The 15,472-nt window shown below is 43.5% G+C and overlaps 1 protein-coding gene across 3 annotated transcripts in view; it reads right to left on the bottom strand.

The window, feature by feature from the left end:
• SH3D19 (SH3 domain containing 19) overlaps positions 1-15,472 on the bottom strand; it is a 117,334-nt gene that overhangs the window by 46,711 nt on the left and 55,151 nt on the right. For 2 of the 3 annotated variants that reach the window (XR_006390745.1, XM_044300357.1), the window contains exons 3-7: positions 14,023-14,063; positions 11,954-11,996; positions 4,660-4,795; positions 3,163-3,349; positions 865-1,833 (exon numbers count right to left, since the gene is read on the bottom strand). Coding sequence is in view for 2 of the 3 variants with exons in the window: in XM_044300357.1 (XP_044156292.1) it covers positions 865-1,833; positions 3,163-3,349; positions 4,660-4,795; positions 11,954-11,996; positions 14,023-14,063 (1,376 nt within the window). In the remaining variant the exon portion in view is untranslated. The remainder of the gene's footprint in view (positions 1-864; positions 1,834-3,162; positions 3,350-4,659; positions 4,796-11,953; positions 11,997-14,022; positions 14,064-15,472) is intronic. The other variant, XM_044300359.1, reaches the window with a different exon arrangement.

The raw sequence follows: 15,472 nt of genomic DNA, 5'->3' as shown, positions 1-15,472 counted from the left end.
ATCAGTGTGAAAACTGCAGGATTTTTGGTTTTAGTTTACCTATAAAAAGTGACATGGAAAATTTAAAATAACATAAAAAATGATTAAAAAAAGATGTTAAACATAAACAAGTGATTTAAACAGCAGGTGATTCATATTCTGATGACACATTCCCATTTAAATGTGTAAACTTCATGAAAGTCAGCCAGCTAGAAGTATACAATGTAACTATGATAACTTGATCTGGACAGCCTCCGAATGAGGGATGATCGAGAGCGAAGCTCCGGCGTGAGTGTAAACCTCTGCATTTGTACATTGTTCTAGAGTGAAGCATAACAGGGACTGATACAACTGTGCTGGAAACATGACTGTAAATGGGTATTAGCAAAACTGTCCCCAATTAAGGTGCGCCTAACAAATTGGCCACTAAATGTAAAGAGTGACTATAAAGCTTCGTAAACAAAATCCTCCAGTTAGGCAATGGCTCACCGTATTTTTCATTATTGGGCATTTTTTATTTCTTTACAGAATATACACTATAGGCACAGAAAAGAACACAATGAAAGGTTTTTCTTTTCCTACAGAAAACATCAGAACAAGTAAATTATTTCTGCACAGAAAATCCTTGATGAAACTTTAGTCAGCTGTCCAACTAAGGACCTTGTGCAGAGAATTTTTCTCAACATGTCCAACACATTTTCTAATTTATGGAACAGCGTTCCAACAGTCAGAAATTATAGCTGCCACGGCTCATAGATTATCTATGGATCTATGGTCAATTAAAGCAAAGATTCCAATCTAATAGTGCATAGCATTGTCCATACAGAAAACAAAAACAAATACAGCACCACTGAATACATAGACTGTGCTATTATCTATTCTTACCGACATTTGCCTTCGAATCACTAACGTCTGGACTGGGCAGAACCGGAGATAAAACATCATCATCAAAACTAATCAAGTCTAGGTCACCCACTGACTTGCTCTGCACTACTCTGGCGGCAGGTGTTTCTACTGTGTTAAATGCTTTGGCTTGAGAAGCTACAGAGAATTTCGGACCAGGAACGAGGGGTTTGGCTCCTACAGATACTGAGACAAGGTTGTCAGTGTGAATGGATTTCTTAGGCAGCAGAGGCCTGGGAGCAGGAACTGGTAATTTTCTTTCAGACTCTTTACTGTTGCTTCCAGATGTCCCAAGCACACCATCAGGAAACTCATTACTGTTGCTTTTTGAGAGATTCGGCTTTGGTTTCTTTGGCAGATCTGGTTTGGTCGCACCACTGGTATCTTGTAGACTTGATGGTACAGGCCCCTCTCTTGGTGTAAATTTGGGTTTATTGTCTTTTCCAGGGTCCCACTCACCAGATACTCTGTTGGATAATGGTTTGGGAGCTAATACAGGCTTTGTGGTGGCAGCACCCCTAGTGTTGATAGTACGTGGTGCAACTTCTGGTCTTTTAGGATTTTCTGAATTTTCAGCTTGAGACTCGAAGGCTTTAATCCTTGACAAAATACTGTTTTGGCTTCTTTCATGGCTCATATTGTTCATTTCAAATAAGTCCCCCAGAAAATTATCATCAAAACCAGAAGACTGGCTGGAATGAAGATCTCCTTCAGATGTACCCTGGAAGAAGATCTCACTGCTACCTTGATAAAAACTTAGATTATTGTTTACTACAGGTTTAAGATTAGATTTTGTCCTTGGCCTTGGCACTGGGTATCTGGTGACATTTGGGTCTTCGTATCGGGTGCTAGTCCCAGCAGAATTACTGACTGCTATCTGGAGGGCACTGTCCTGAACATTGTTGGTCACAAAAGGTAGTGACTGGCGTGATCTGTCAGTTGTCCTTTGCACTATGAATTAAAACAAAAAGAATATTACAAAAAGACTGAAATGTATACAAGTACTTGATCTCCACAGGTTAAATTAGATTGTTATTTAGAATGGCTGGCTTGGCTGGCTTAGCTTACTTAGTAAAGCAGAAACAAACTTCTATGGTAAAAAAATAATATACTAACTAGACATCAAAATTGAACTCTGTATCACTTAGAAACATCAAATATCAGATCTGAAGCAATATAACTTAAAGGGGTTATCCTAAACTATAAACTGCCCCCCCCCCAATATGCCAGGCCCCTCACACGGAATATACTTAACTGGGTCCCTGCACCGCCCTTGCTGCTTCTCCCCATCCAGTGTCGGTGGTGGGTTGGGGGAGCAGCCAATGGCAGGCGGGGAAGGGCCTCTCGAGTATCGTAGGTGACGGTAGGGAGGCTAGTCCCCACCTGCCATTGGCGGCTCTCTCTCCCCCCCGAACACCGGATGTTTTCATCCGTGCATGGGGAGAAAGTGGTTGTGAGGCAACCAAATTGGTTGTCCACCACTAGGTAGCGAGGTGGCCAAGGTGGTTGTCTACCACCTGGTAGCCAAGGTGTTTGACAATCCAGTCAACCCGGACCAACTATATGTTTAGTATCTGTCTATACTTTATGTATTGTGTCTGTATTGTCTTTTTCACTCCATCCAGCTGATCTTTATATTTATTGACGTATTAATTATCCTCACCTTAACCTGGGGTAATCTAGTGCCACCCCCTCTCTGTACTCCTGTAGGGAATTAGAAGGGGTAGCAGTCCAGGTACGTGGACAGGGGGCCTTTACCATCAAGAGTCCTCCCTGGGCTGAGGTTATAGGATAGGGGTATTTGTAGGGATAACTATTCCCTTACCCCAGGCTATTCACTATCAGATGCTGGATGTGAGCATCAGTTGCATTTAAGTCTTTATATATATTTGTTGTTATGTATAGTGGACCCTAGTAGGATCCTTTTAAGGTATATCAATAAAATTGTTACTTTTAGGGGTTCATTTCCTATGCTGGACTTGTTGACATAATTGTACCCCATTATATCAATGTCTATTGACTTTGCTGGAATTTCATGGGGAGAAGCAGCAGCGGCAGTGTGGGGACCAGGAGCGGCACAGTGAGCGGGGTAAATATTATCCATGTGAGGGGCCCGGCATATAGGGGGAGGGGGGGGGGCAGTTTATGGTTTCGGATAACCCCTTTAATAGTGGGATACAATATCTATGCAAATATCACTGGGATGTTACACACTTCAACTCATGTATCTTCAGGGATTATCACATAAACTTTTCCTATCAAACAAAAAATAAAACCTACCTGTGGCTTGATCACAAATGACCGGCTGATGAATTACATTATTGCCGGGCCCTGTGTAATCATCCTCCAAGTGAAAATCAGTTTGTGTTGCACATGTGGTTGTCCGCCTGGGTTCAACATTAGAGTTGCTTGTAGATACTTGCACTTGTGAGATTTCCTTAATTACCTGCTCATAGGATGGAGGCTGCTAAAAACAAAAAATTGTCAATCTAGTTTTCAGTAAAAAAAACGTTCTTATTCTAATAAAAGTTGCAAAATGGTGCTTTTATGACTTTTTCAACTCACTTGGACAAAAAGTTTGTGACATTTTAATTCTTACACCACGCACTCCAGTTTTGAAATGTGGGTGGAAAAATGGGTGTGGTTAGCTGTGTTTATGAGATTTACTACAGATTTATCATTGAGACTTTATTTTTATTTTTTTTAAAGACACCCAGCTCATTATTATTCACTGCACTGGGCGGCTTTTACAGTCCCCAATCCTCCCGAGCCGGCGCAGGCGCAGCAGGAGACGCTGGCATTGAATAAGGGACGCAGGCGCACTGTGAGTGAGGGTGCCGGGCAAGTTCTCCGGCGCACGCGCAGAAGGTACAAGTGAGTTCAATGCAGCAGGAGAACTTGCCCGGCACCCTCACTCGCAGTGCGCCTGCGTCCCTTATTCAATGCCAGCGTCTCCTGCTGCGCCTGCTCGGGAGGATCGGGGACTGTAAAAGCCACCCAGCGCAGTGAATAATAATGAGCTGGGCGGCGCTAAGAAGCGACAGTTGGGGCGCGGTGGGCACAAAGGTGGAAGTAAAAACGCCCCTTGGGCATAAAGAAATGTGAAAAAACGCCCCTTGGGCATAAAGGAAGGTGATTGACAGATGATTATAAAGTTCTTTTTACATGGTTTAAAATGCGGACAGGGGGTACTCTTATGTGATTGGAATACACTTTAATAGACCTATGACTGCATAGGAATAACTAAATAGGTTTATCGGGCCTGTCAGTGTCCCTTTAAGGCACTATTTAGATGCACGTATGTCCTATCTTTTGCAGATCGCGTTCCCATTGCAGTCAGTTGGTTCGCAACATTGCACAAAGTTCACATGGCTAGTGCCCGGGCACGAAGGCCATATGTTCATCTGAATGGGGCCTAAAGATAAGACAAATTTATCAAACAACATACATGTTGCTCTTTTGCAAAATTCTCTGTCCTGCTCACTGAGATGGAAGCACATGCTCAGTTCCATCCTTCAACTGCCTAGCTGCAACAGAAAAAAGACACCTCCCTGAGAAAGTACACGCTCCCTAAGCTGCCAGCTTGAAATAAATCTAGCAGAACAAAGTGGAGCAATGAATGGGTACATATCCATGTGAGGTACAGGGCTGGTTCTAAGTTTGCTAAAAAAGAGACTGCCATGCACTGTATGCTGTCTGATTTATATTTTTTACATTATTCATGGGATAAACCCTTTAAAGATAAACAGAGTGATACATTAATAAACATATGCTTACCTCTGGGGGATGGGAGTCACTAGGCCTCCACTGTGGTGGAGGTGGTGGAGGGAATCCTAAGCCTCCAGCTGGGCCACCATGAAACCACGATCCAGGGCCAATGGGCTCAGCAGCAACAATAGTGATCTCAGGACGTCTAGAGACAGAAATAATCACCATATTGTAATTGAAAACAAATACAGTAATTAACACGATTAAGGGCTCTTTAACACCTGCGTTCTTTTCTTCTGGCATAGAGTTCCGTCGTCGGGGCTCCATGCCGGAAGAATCTTGATCAGTTTTATCCTAATGCATTCTGAATGGAGAGAAATCCGTTCAGGATGCATCAGGATGTTTTCAATTTCGGACCGGAACGTTTTTTGGCCGGAGAAAATACCGCAGCATGCTGCGCTTTTTGCTCCGGCCAAAAATCCTTAAGACTTGCCGCAAGGCCGGATCTGGAATTAATGCCCATTGAAAGGCATTGATCCGGATCCAGCCTTAAGCTAAACGTCGTTTCGGTGCATTGCCGGATCCGACATTTAGCTTTTTCTGAATGGTTACCATGGCTGCCGGGACGCTAAAGTCCTGACAGCCATGGTAAAGTGTAGTGGGGAGCAGTATACTTACCGTCCGTGCTGCTCCCGGGGCGCTCCAGAGTGACGTCAGGGCGCCCCAGGCGCATGGATGACGTGATCGCATGGCACATTATCCATGCGCATGGGACGCTCTGACGTCATTCTGGAGCGCCCTGGGAGCCGCACGGACTGTAAGTATACCGCAACCCCCGCTCCCCACTACTACTATGGCAACCAGGACTTTAATAGCGTCCTGGTTGCCATAGTAACACTGAAAGCATTTTGAAGACGGATCCGTCTTCAAATGCTTTCAGTTCACTTGCGTTTTTCCGGATCCGGCATGTAATTCCGGCAAGTGGAGTACACGCCGGATCCTTATGCTTTTCTGAGTGCCGTGGTCTTCCTATTAACAGGAACTACCAGCAGCAGCAGACTGTCCCGTGTATACACGTTATGTACATAGCCATGTGTACCCCTGTGTATGTACAATATGTGCAGTGTCATATGTATCAACACACTGCACCCCCCCGAAATATACACACATATGTCACTGCACCCCCTGTAATGTACACACATGTCACTGCACCCCCTGTAATGTACACACACGTCACTGCACCCCCTGTAATGTACACACATATGTCACTGCACCCCCTGTAATGTACACACATATGTCACTGCACCCCCTGTAATGTACACACATATGTCACTGCACCCCCTGTAATGTACTCACATATGTCACTGTACCCCCTGTAAAATACACACATGTCACTGCACCCCCTGTAATGTACTCACATATGTCACTGCACCCCCTGTAATGTACTCACATATGTCACTGCACCCCCTGTAATGTACTCACATATGTCACTGCACCCCCTGTAATGTACTCACATATGTCACTGCACCCCCTGTAATGTACTCACATATGTCACTGCACCCCCTGTAATGTACTCACATATGTCACTGCACCCCCTGTAATGTACTCACATATGTCACTGCACCCCCTGTAATGTACTCACATATGTCACTGTACCCCCTGTAAAATACACACATGTCACTGCACCCCCTGTAATGTACTCACATATGTCACTGCACCCCCTGTAATGTACTCACATATGTCACTGCACCCCCTGTAATGTACTCACATATGTCACTGCACCCCCTGTAATGTACTCACATATGTCACTGCACCCCCTGTAATGTACTCACATATGTCACTGCACCCCCTGTAATGTACTCACATATGTCACTGCACCCTCTGTAATGTACTCACATATGTCACTGTACCCCCTGTAATGTACTCACACATGTCACTGCACCCCCTGTAATGTACTCACATGTCACTGCACCCCCTGTAATGTACTCACATATGTCACTGCACCCCCTGTAATGTACTCACATATGTCACTGCACCCCCTGTAATGTACTCACACATGTCACTGCACCCCCTGTAATGTACTCACACATGTCACTGCACCCCCTGTAATGTATTTACATATGTCACTGCACCCCCTGTAATGTACTCACATATGTCACTGCACCCCCTGTAATGTACTCCCGGCACTCACTCTGTCATGCTCCTCCCACTTCATTAATGAAGCTGGCAGGAGCATGACTGACAGAGTGATTCACGTTACGCTGCCGGCCTGACCACTGCTTTGAGTTTTCTGTGTATCATCCACAGATCCCCCCCATAACAGTGCATCATGCACAGGTCACCCCCTAAAATGTGCATTAGCCACAGATTCCCCCATAACAGTGCATCATCCACAGACCACCATTAGTTCAAAACCCACCAAAAGCACACCTTTTGGTTCAAATTTTTTCTTTCTTATTTTCCTCCTCAAAAATCTAGGTGTGTCTTACCAACATACACCCTAAGGCTATATACCTCTGGCAACAGCTTACCTCCCTGAGAACAAAAGGTTTGGAAAAGTTATAAAACCAATATACTGGACCCTTCTGTACCCCAACATCTGCCGTCAGGGGAGAATCTGAGAGCCCACATTAGATTGTATGATCCCGCAGAAATGTAATATGTGTGGCCATTTTTTTACGAAAGACAGACATGACCTGTTTCTTATTGCAACTATGCCATTAATGTACTGTACACCAGTGGTCCCCAACCTTTTTTGCACTAAGGACCAGTTTCATGCAAGACAATTTTCCCAGGGACTGGGTGGGGTGGGGGGTTCTGGGGCGGGGCTTATGGGGTGCTGGTCGGCACTGACCGATTCACGCGCATAACAAAACACAAGGTGCATATTAAAATATATAACACTGTATAACGATGGGGTTAATGGCATCAGGTACATGCTGGAGTAACTTGCTGTTAATATGAGGCACATTGTTTTATCAATTTGGACCTGCATGTGCCTCACATTAATATTAAGTAACCTCATCATGTGTACCTCACAATAATGGTTACCCCAATGTTGCCCATTATCTGATGAGGTGCTTGGGGGCCACTTACTTTTAATGTGAGGTACATGGGGGTATTAATGTGATAGCACCATCTACCTCAGATTAATAATAGGTGACCCCATCTTCTCAACTTATGGCTACTGGCAACATTGCGGTTAATGAGTCACATTGACCCCAAATCCTGCTGGCTGCCTGATACATGTTTTTTGCCTGCCTTTATTTTGAGGAAGGCTAATAATCTTGCAGTGTGTGGGACAGTGTGTGGGTACCTGCGCTTTTCAGATCACTAATGGCTGGGGACTGGAGAACACAAGAATCAGGAGGAGGAGTAGGCTGCCGTTCACCACGCACAAGCTGAGACGGCGTAGCGGTAAACCCTCCCCCGTCCCTTCTCCTACTTTAATATTAGACACACATTCATTGGTGGCAGTGATGCAGCGCCTCAGAGTCTGCTCATTGTATTGGGCTCTGCGGCGGACGCGTCATGGGAGGGAGGGATTCCCACCTGCTGTATGGCAACAGTACTCACGGATAACTGACTGTTAAAATGTCCAGTGCCACCACTATGAACCCTGATGGATCTGCAGCAGGTAAGTGCCATTTATCGGTCATTTGAAGCTGCAGCCAATCACTGGCCTCACCGGTGACGTACTGTTCATACACACGCGACTGATGAGGATAATGATTGGCTGTAACAGATATGGAACCAGCGAACACAACGTCATCAGTGCACGCCTAGTGGGGATTGGAGTGCCAATCACGAGAGCAGCATCGCAGGTCATCTTAACAGTATATATATATATATATATATATATATTTTTTTTTTACACTGCCCTCTATTCAATGCATTATTTTTATAAATCTTGAATAACACCCTTTAATGAGATCCTTAGGGGGAAATTTCCTTGGTCTTTTGTACTAGAATCAGTTCAGATTTTTTATGCAACAAAAAAAAAAAGATAGGGGAACACTGCATGCCAAATAATATGACAGGAATCCTATGAGCTCATTACTGGCCATGATAGTAACAAAACCACACAGCTGCACTGCTATTATTGCTGGTTAAACGACGAAATGGGGTGCACTGGGCTCTCACCTCAAAGGGGTCCATCTGACAATGTATAGACACGTAATACCACAGATCCATTACAGCATTATGACCTCCATTATTGTTGACTACAGTCACTGCATAGCAGTATTCTCAGGGACTCCTGCTGGAAGGGTGTTCCAGTAGATAATAGCTTATAAGAAAAATAGCACACCGCAGAGGCACTGCCATTGCTAACAAACAGAAATAAGACCAAAAGCTCTACATAGCACTGTAGGTGTAAAGTACACAAGCACCAACACTTTGGATATTTTTTTTATTAAATGGGTTGTCAAGCAGTTTTTTTTTTCATTTTTTTTTTATAAGATAATAATCACCTCACCAATCCTCCAATGTTCCCTTTACAATCCTTTCCATGTCCCCAGTAGTTCTCTCCTTCCTGGTTCTTCATGAACAAACAAGAAATGACCGCTCAACCAATCACGGGCTGAGGCAGGTCACTACTGTGGTCGGTGATTGGCAGAGTGGTCACTTCCTGTGTGTCGAGAGAGACCAGAAATGAGAGAGTGACAAGGGACCCGGGAAATATAGGAATGGGAATGGCGGTAAGTGTTGCTTATTTTATTTTTTATTTTTTTAACTCATTCTGAGCCTTTTGTAAAAAAAATAAAAAAATATATTTCTTCGCTACTGGACAATCCATTTAAAGACATGGGAAATAAGACTGAAATACAGTTTACAGAGAACACTAAATATGGACTATATAACTCATGCAGAGTTTACAAACTTAACACAAATCTGTGTAGAAGTGTGATTTATAAAAGTATTGGAACAACTGAGCGTCCACATGAGTCAGCACAAGGAATATTCCACACTTGAATTAGGTCACAGGTTTCCAACGCCGGAGAAGTCTAAACTGTGCCATTATAGCAACAGCCTATTTACTTCCATTGCTTTTACTGATGAACAATGAACCACAAAAAACATCACATTCCTATATGTTTATAGCTTTCAGTGGCAGCACAAATTGCACAGTAACGAAAAATTTCCATTCCCGTAAAGTTTGGGTCACTTTGAAATATAAGTAACTATAAAATTTAACAGATCCTTCACATTGTAACCTGGTGTCATCTATGGAGATAAGTCCTCGTTCACATCACCGTTTCTCCTTTCCGTTCTCCGGCTCCGTTGAGGAGCAGGAGAACGGAAAGGACGGATTCTGCAGATAACTGAGACCTAACGGAGCCTAAAGCTCCGTTACGCTCAGTTAGGTCTCAGTTATCTGCAGAATCCGTCCTTTCCGTTCTCCTGCTCCTCAACAGAGCCGGAGAACGGAAAGGAGAAACGGTGATGTGAACGAGGCCTAACCCAGCTTGCCCTACTTAGCAGACAAAAGAAAATAAAAACTATGTAAAAAAACAAGCTAAGAGTATAATATTTTATAACAAATTTGATTTCAGGTTTTATCTGAGGACCAAAAAGAGTTCTAGACAAATCGCTCCCAGGAAGCTCCCTGCCACCTGAAGAGACTAAATTGTGGTACCCATAAGGCTTTTATTAATTTGCAGTTGAAAACCTCTAAAGAACTTTTTGTTAGATAACCCATTTGAGGTACACACCTGATGCACACAGTTACCCTGTTCCTTTGCCCCCCAAAGATAACACTTCCAGCTTCCATTCTACTGGTGGTATTTCTGTCACCCACACATATAAAGGGGCTTAATGGGGTAGTCTCATCTCGCCGTTACTAAGATGAGATGAGACACAGTTCCGACCACCTCCCGATTGGGAAACAGGAGAGCGCTCCAGCTCTATTCTGTTTCAGTAGCTCCCATTGCCATGCATGATTGGTTGTTATGGGCAGCTAAACCAGTTTTCCATCTCACCAGTTTTGATAAATCTCCTCTGACAATAATATATATATATATATATATATATATATATATATATATATATATATATATACACACACATATATACATATGTGACACAGTGAGAGGTTTGGTCTGGGAAAACAGGTATTTTCCTCCCAGCATGTGCTGCTGGGCTGATTTATAGCCAGGTGGAGTCAAATACCAGACCAGATTTTAACTGCTGTTCAGGGTTTTGGCAGCACCTGGCTGTCCTTAAATAGGCAGCTGGGTTCAGAAGCGGGATCTATGTTGGGATCTGGGAGCCTTGTGTCTGGAGGAAGGCTTGCTACCTGTTTGGCGTGAAAAAAGGTTGGTGCTGCTATGCTCAAGGACATTTTGAGGCAGAATTGCCGCATGGTGTGAATTACCACCAACACTGCAAGGTGACTTTTTGATTGTATATGACTGCTTGTTTTGTCACTTGCCTAAAGTGAGAATAAAACACTGAACTGTTTGATCCAAATAACTTATTGTTGCCTCTATACTGCATCCGCTAATCCTGTCTACCAGAGCCAAACCCCACTATATATATATATATATATATATATATATATATATATATATATATATACACACACATAAACACACACATAAACACACACACACACATACACACACACTATCGCATCATTTTTCTTTGTAAGAAATAAACCGCCTTCTCCAGATGCCTATGAAGTGTTTAATAAGATGGACCAACCTAATAAGGGCCATTTCCCTATTCTGGGCCCAGATGCTTCTGATATCAGCCCTGAATGAAAATCATTATACAAGTCTCTTAAGATGTGTACAAAGAAGTAATGTGCGTGCATTATTTTGTGGGTGATGCTATGACATAGTATATAAGAGCAACGCACAAGAAGGAAATGTTCCTACTAGGATAAAAGAGTAAAGGAACGTGTGCTTTAGGTACCAGGAGAACCAAACAGCTACCAATGCCCAAGGTATTTAGATACAAGACAAGGGCAATGATCTGCATCTGAGCCCTGCGTGAAGAAAGACCTAGCCAGAACTCTGGCTGGAAGCAAGGTAGTATGCTATAAAAATAAACTGGCAAAGAACAATCAGAACATGAGCACTGCGGTATGTCATTACAGTGTTGTGTATGCTGTGTTCCCCAACACAGCACCGCTACATAAGTACTTCATGTACGCCTTTTGTAAATCTGCTGCATGGAATGTCAGACCTCCTGTGATGGAAGAGCTGGAAAAATGGCATTCATGCTGAAAATAGCATTTCTGTTCAACTGAAGATTTGTCAAAACAAACTGCTATAAGGGTCGATGAAGCGAGAAAAAACATTAAAAAGAGCTAATTAATTGTGATTCCATGGACTATAGGAAAAGTACACAGCAATACCTTCTATCCCTCTGCTGTTCACTCTGTGCAGTAGTTCTGGACGCTGAAAGAAAAATAAGTGAGCTATTATGACATAAAATGCTATAAAACCAAGAAATATAATGCAATCAATAAATAATGCACTAATAATAAGTATGAGATTTTAACACCCATGTGGTAGGGAAGCTGATATATTCCATTTTATTTGATCTTAAAGGGGTTCTGCAGTTTGTTTAAACTGATGATCTATCCTCTGGATAAATCATCAGCATCTGATTGGTGGGGTCCGACACCCGGGACCCCCGCCGATCAGCTGTTTGAGAAGGCAGCGGCGCTCCAGCAGCGCCGCGGCCTTCTCACTGTATGCCGCTGGCCCAGTGACGTCACGACTAGTATCAATGGCCTGGGTGGGGCTAAGCTCTATTCAAGTGAATGAAGCTTAGACGCGCCCAGGCCAGTGATACTAGTCGTGACATCACTGGGCCTGCGGTAAACAGTGAGAAGGCCGCAGCGCTGCTGGAGCGCCGCTGCCTTCTCAAACAGTTGATCGGCAGGGGTCCCTGGTGTCGGACCCCCGCCAATCAGATGCTGATGATTTATCCAGAGGATAGATCAGTTTAAACAAAGTGCAGAACCCCTTTAACATTAGTCTAAAGACCTTGTGGACATGGCATTGTACAGCGGGTTCATGATGCTCGATATTACAGAGCTGTAGTCACTCCACCTGTGACCGCACTGCATTTTGTTACACATAAAGTGTCTAACTGAGCATAGTTAAGAGGTTGTCTGAGAGATTTAAAAAGATCTGACAAATCCTACAATCTATTAATTATTTTTAATTTTTTTAAAGTTATATTTTCACCCCTTTGTCCAGAGCAATTCCTGGTGACGTGCCTGAATACGGCACATGACTGCTCCAGCCAAACACGGCCTTCACCAGGCACGTCACTTGGCACATCACAGACTACTGTGACATGTAAGGATGTGAAACCTGACAGCTGCAGTCCGCATCTTTTGCGTCCCCATTGAAATGAATTTGTCCACATCCGATCTGCAAAAAAACGAGGATCGAATGCGGACTGAACATACAGTCATGTGCATGAGCCCCAAGACTAAGAGAAGTCACTGTCAGCTCCTGAATGATGTGCATGCTAATACAGGATGGTGGATGTAGGAAGGGATAGGGAAGATAAAGATGAACAAACTGAAACCTTCAATCATATTTGCCAATAAAAGTTGTTAAAGGGAATCTGTCCCCATGATCTTGAACTATTACCGGAAGTAATATATGTGTAGTACTGCAGATAAGGAGTCTAGATCACTGTTTTTATTTTCTTAGTACCTCTAGTCCCACTACTATCTGGACTACTGTGCAAATCTAACATAATGGCAAGGACCCCTGTGCATGTGCAGTCCTGATCATGCCTTTCAGTGCAGCTTTGAGCGCTGACAGTGGGGGAACAGGGAAAGTAGAAAAATAGAAAATAACAATCTGGAAACCTTATCAGTTATTTACAATGTACACGTGAGGAATCAACGTTATCCCTGGTGGTATAGGGTGGCTTACATTTTATCCTAGGCGGTCAAAACTGATGAAGGCGTTAATGGTAATAGAATGGTTAATAGCAGTCTCACAGGTGTAGTAAAGGAGTTCTTGCCAGCATCACTGGTGGACTAGGTAGTACACAAATTAATTTATACTTCCTGTCCATTGGATCCCTCACCTTCCCAGACTCCAGCCATGCCTCTTCTGAGAAGAAGCTGAACGCAATGTGCTCAGTACATTCAGCACTGGTGACAGATCAGTGTAGGGTACGGGATGGAGAGAAGTATACAGCTAGGCTCTATGACTGGGAAGAGCACGTCATTATCACTAAAGAAATTATCTGCTCCTTGACTCCCTTTCAGTAAGTTGGACAGAAAGGATGGGCCGACATTGGTTATTTAACGTGTACATGTAAATGTGTTCTTCAGCTGAAAATAAGTTTGTAGGTGACAAAATAAAAACGTCAAGCAAACCTCATGTAGAAACTGAGATTTAACCCTATGATGTCACATGTTTATGAAGTAAGAAATAAAGCAGAACTTACTTCTCTTAATAACGGCCCTTATGGATGACAGAGGTCCTTGCCTGGAAAACAGGAGAACGGGTTAGCTGAAACTGAGAAAAGCCCATCTTCCACGCTGCGCAATAGCCGACTCTGCCTGCGTGCCTTCTATTGTAAAAAGAAAGGCAGTTCCAATATCTAAGGCCAATTTACTTTGTTTATTCCAGCACTGTAAAGTAATCTCATGATCCCGCCCTCGGTAACAGAAACCAGAATCATGACAGGGCGACCACTCCACAGGAAATGCAGTATTCCAGAAGGTAAGATGCCATGAGAAGTACAGGAGATATACACAACTCTTCAGTATTTCATGTAAACCTCAGTTCTTCTTTATGTATTAAGAGGAGCATTTATCTGCTTATCTGCCAGCGAACTTCAAGTCTCCAGATGACTGGTCCCAGGAGAGGCAAACATGATTAAAAACAAACACACACTTACAAAACACGATATAGTGCAAAGCTACAGAGAAGCCATCCTGTTAGGAGTTTCTCAGTAAAAGGTCATGATTTTAAGAACATTTTCCCCTGAAATAACTGCAAGTTCTTAAAGGGGATTACTATGGTTTTTAACAGATATGCTCATGTATCTTCTTATCTTATGTATATCTTCCTGTGAGGAATATGGATTAATATTTACTGACAGCCTGCTTCAAAGCCAGTCAGATGGCAGAGAGCCTCTAGCAGTCCACCTTTGTTTACATTTCTCACCTCCATTCAGCCAGCCAGGAATCCAGTTAATGGAACAGAAAAAACTTCACTGCAGGGGGTCTAGGCCATTCCCCAGTTCAATGAACATTATCAGACATCATGGAACCGGCGGTTCATAAGGAATTATGAATCGCCCGTCCATCACAGACATAAACCAGATGCATATTTGTGTCCCAGTGGCCACAATAAACAGACCCGTGGTCATAGCTTGGTGGTGGGATCCCAGGGAGGGGAGATATACATATCTCCCGACAGAAACCAAATAACGGTACCATGCTTGGACTCTACTGGTAGCCGGAACTCAGGCGGATCCATTGGTCCCAGAACCACCTCCCTGCGACATTCTGATCTGGAGCCAGGAGCCCTAATCGGTTTTGTGGCTCATGTGCTGCCAGCCCGGCAGAAGGGCAGTGGACCCCTGGCTACAGGTTAAAAAGGTTTGTGCCAGCAAGCGGGTGGGTGTTTCTCTGAAGGGAGGTCACATCATGCCATGTGTTTAGAGGGACCTGCAACCAGCTGACATCACTGCTTCCCATGTGATACAACTAAGAACTCATCCCTCTGGTAAACTTACTTTTGTTCTGCTTAACCCTGTTGTACCCTATCATCTGTATTTGTAACCTCAGACCACTGTATATATTCTTTGTGTGTATAGTGTTAATTATAGTGAGCCCTTTAGGTGATTAAATAGATAATTTAATCTTGTGCTGTCTTGTATCTCGATC

This window comes from Bufo gargarizans, chromosome 1 (assembly GCF_014858855.1).
Source record: "Bufo gargarizans isolate SCDJY-AF-19 chromosome 1, ASM1485885v1, whole genome shotgun sequence".
Lineage (NCBI taxonomy): Eukaryota > Metazoa > Chordata > Amphibia > Anura > Bufonidae > Bufo > Bufo gargarizans.
The sequence above is the reverse complement of the archived record's forward strand: the minus strand, read 5'-3'. Positions and strand labels throughout refer to the sequence as shown.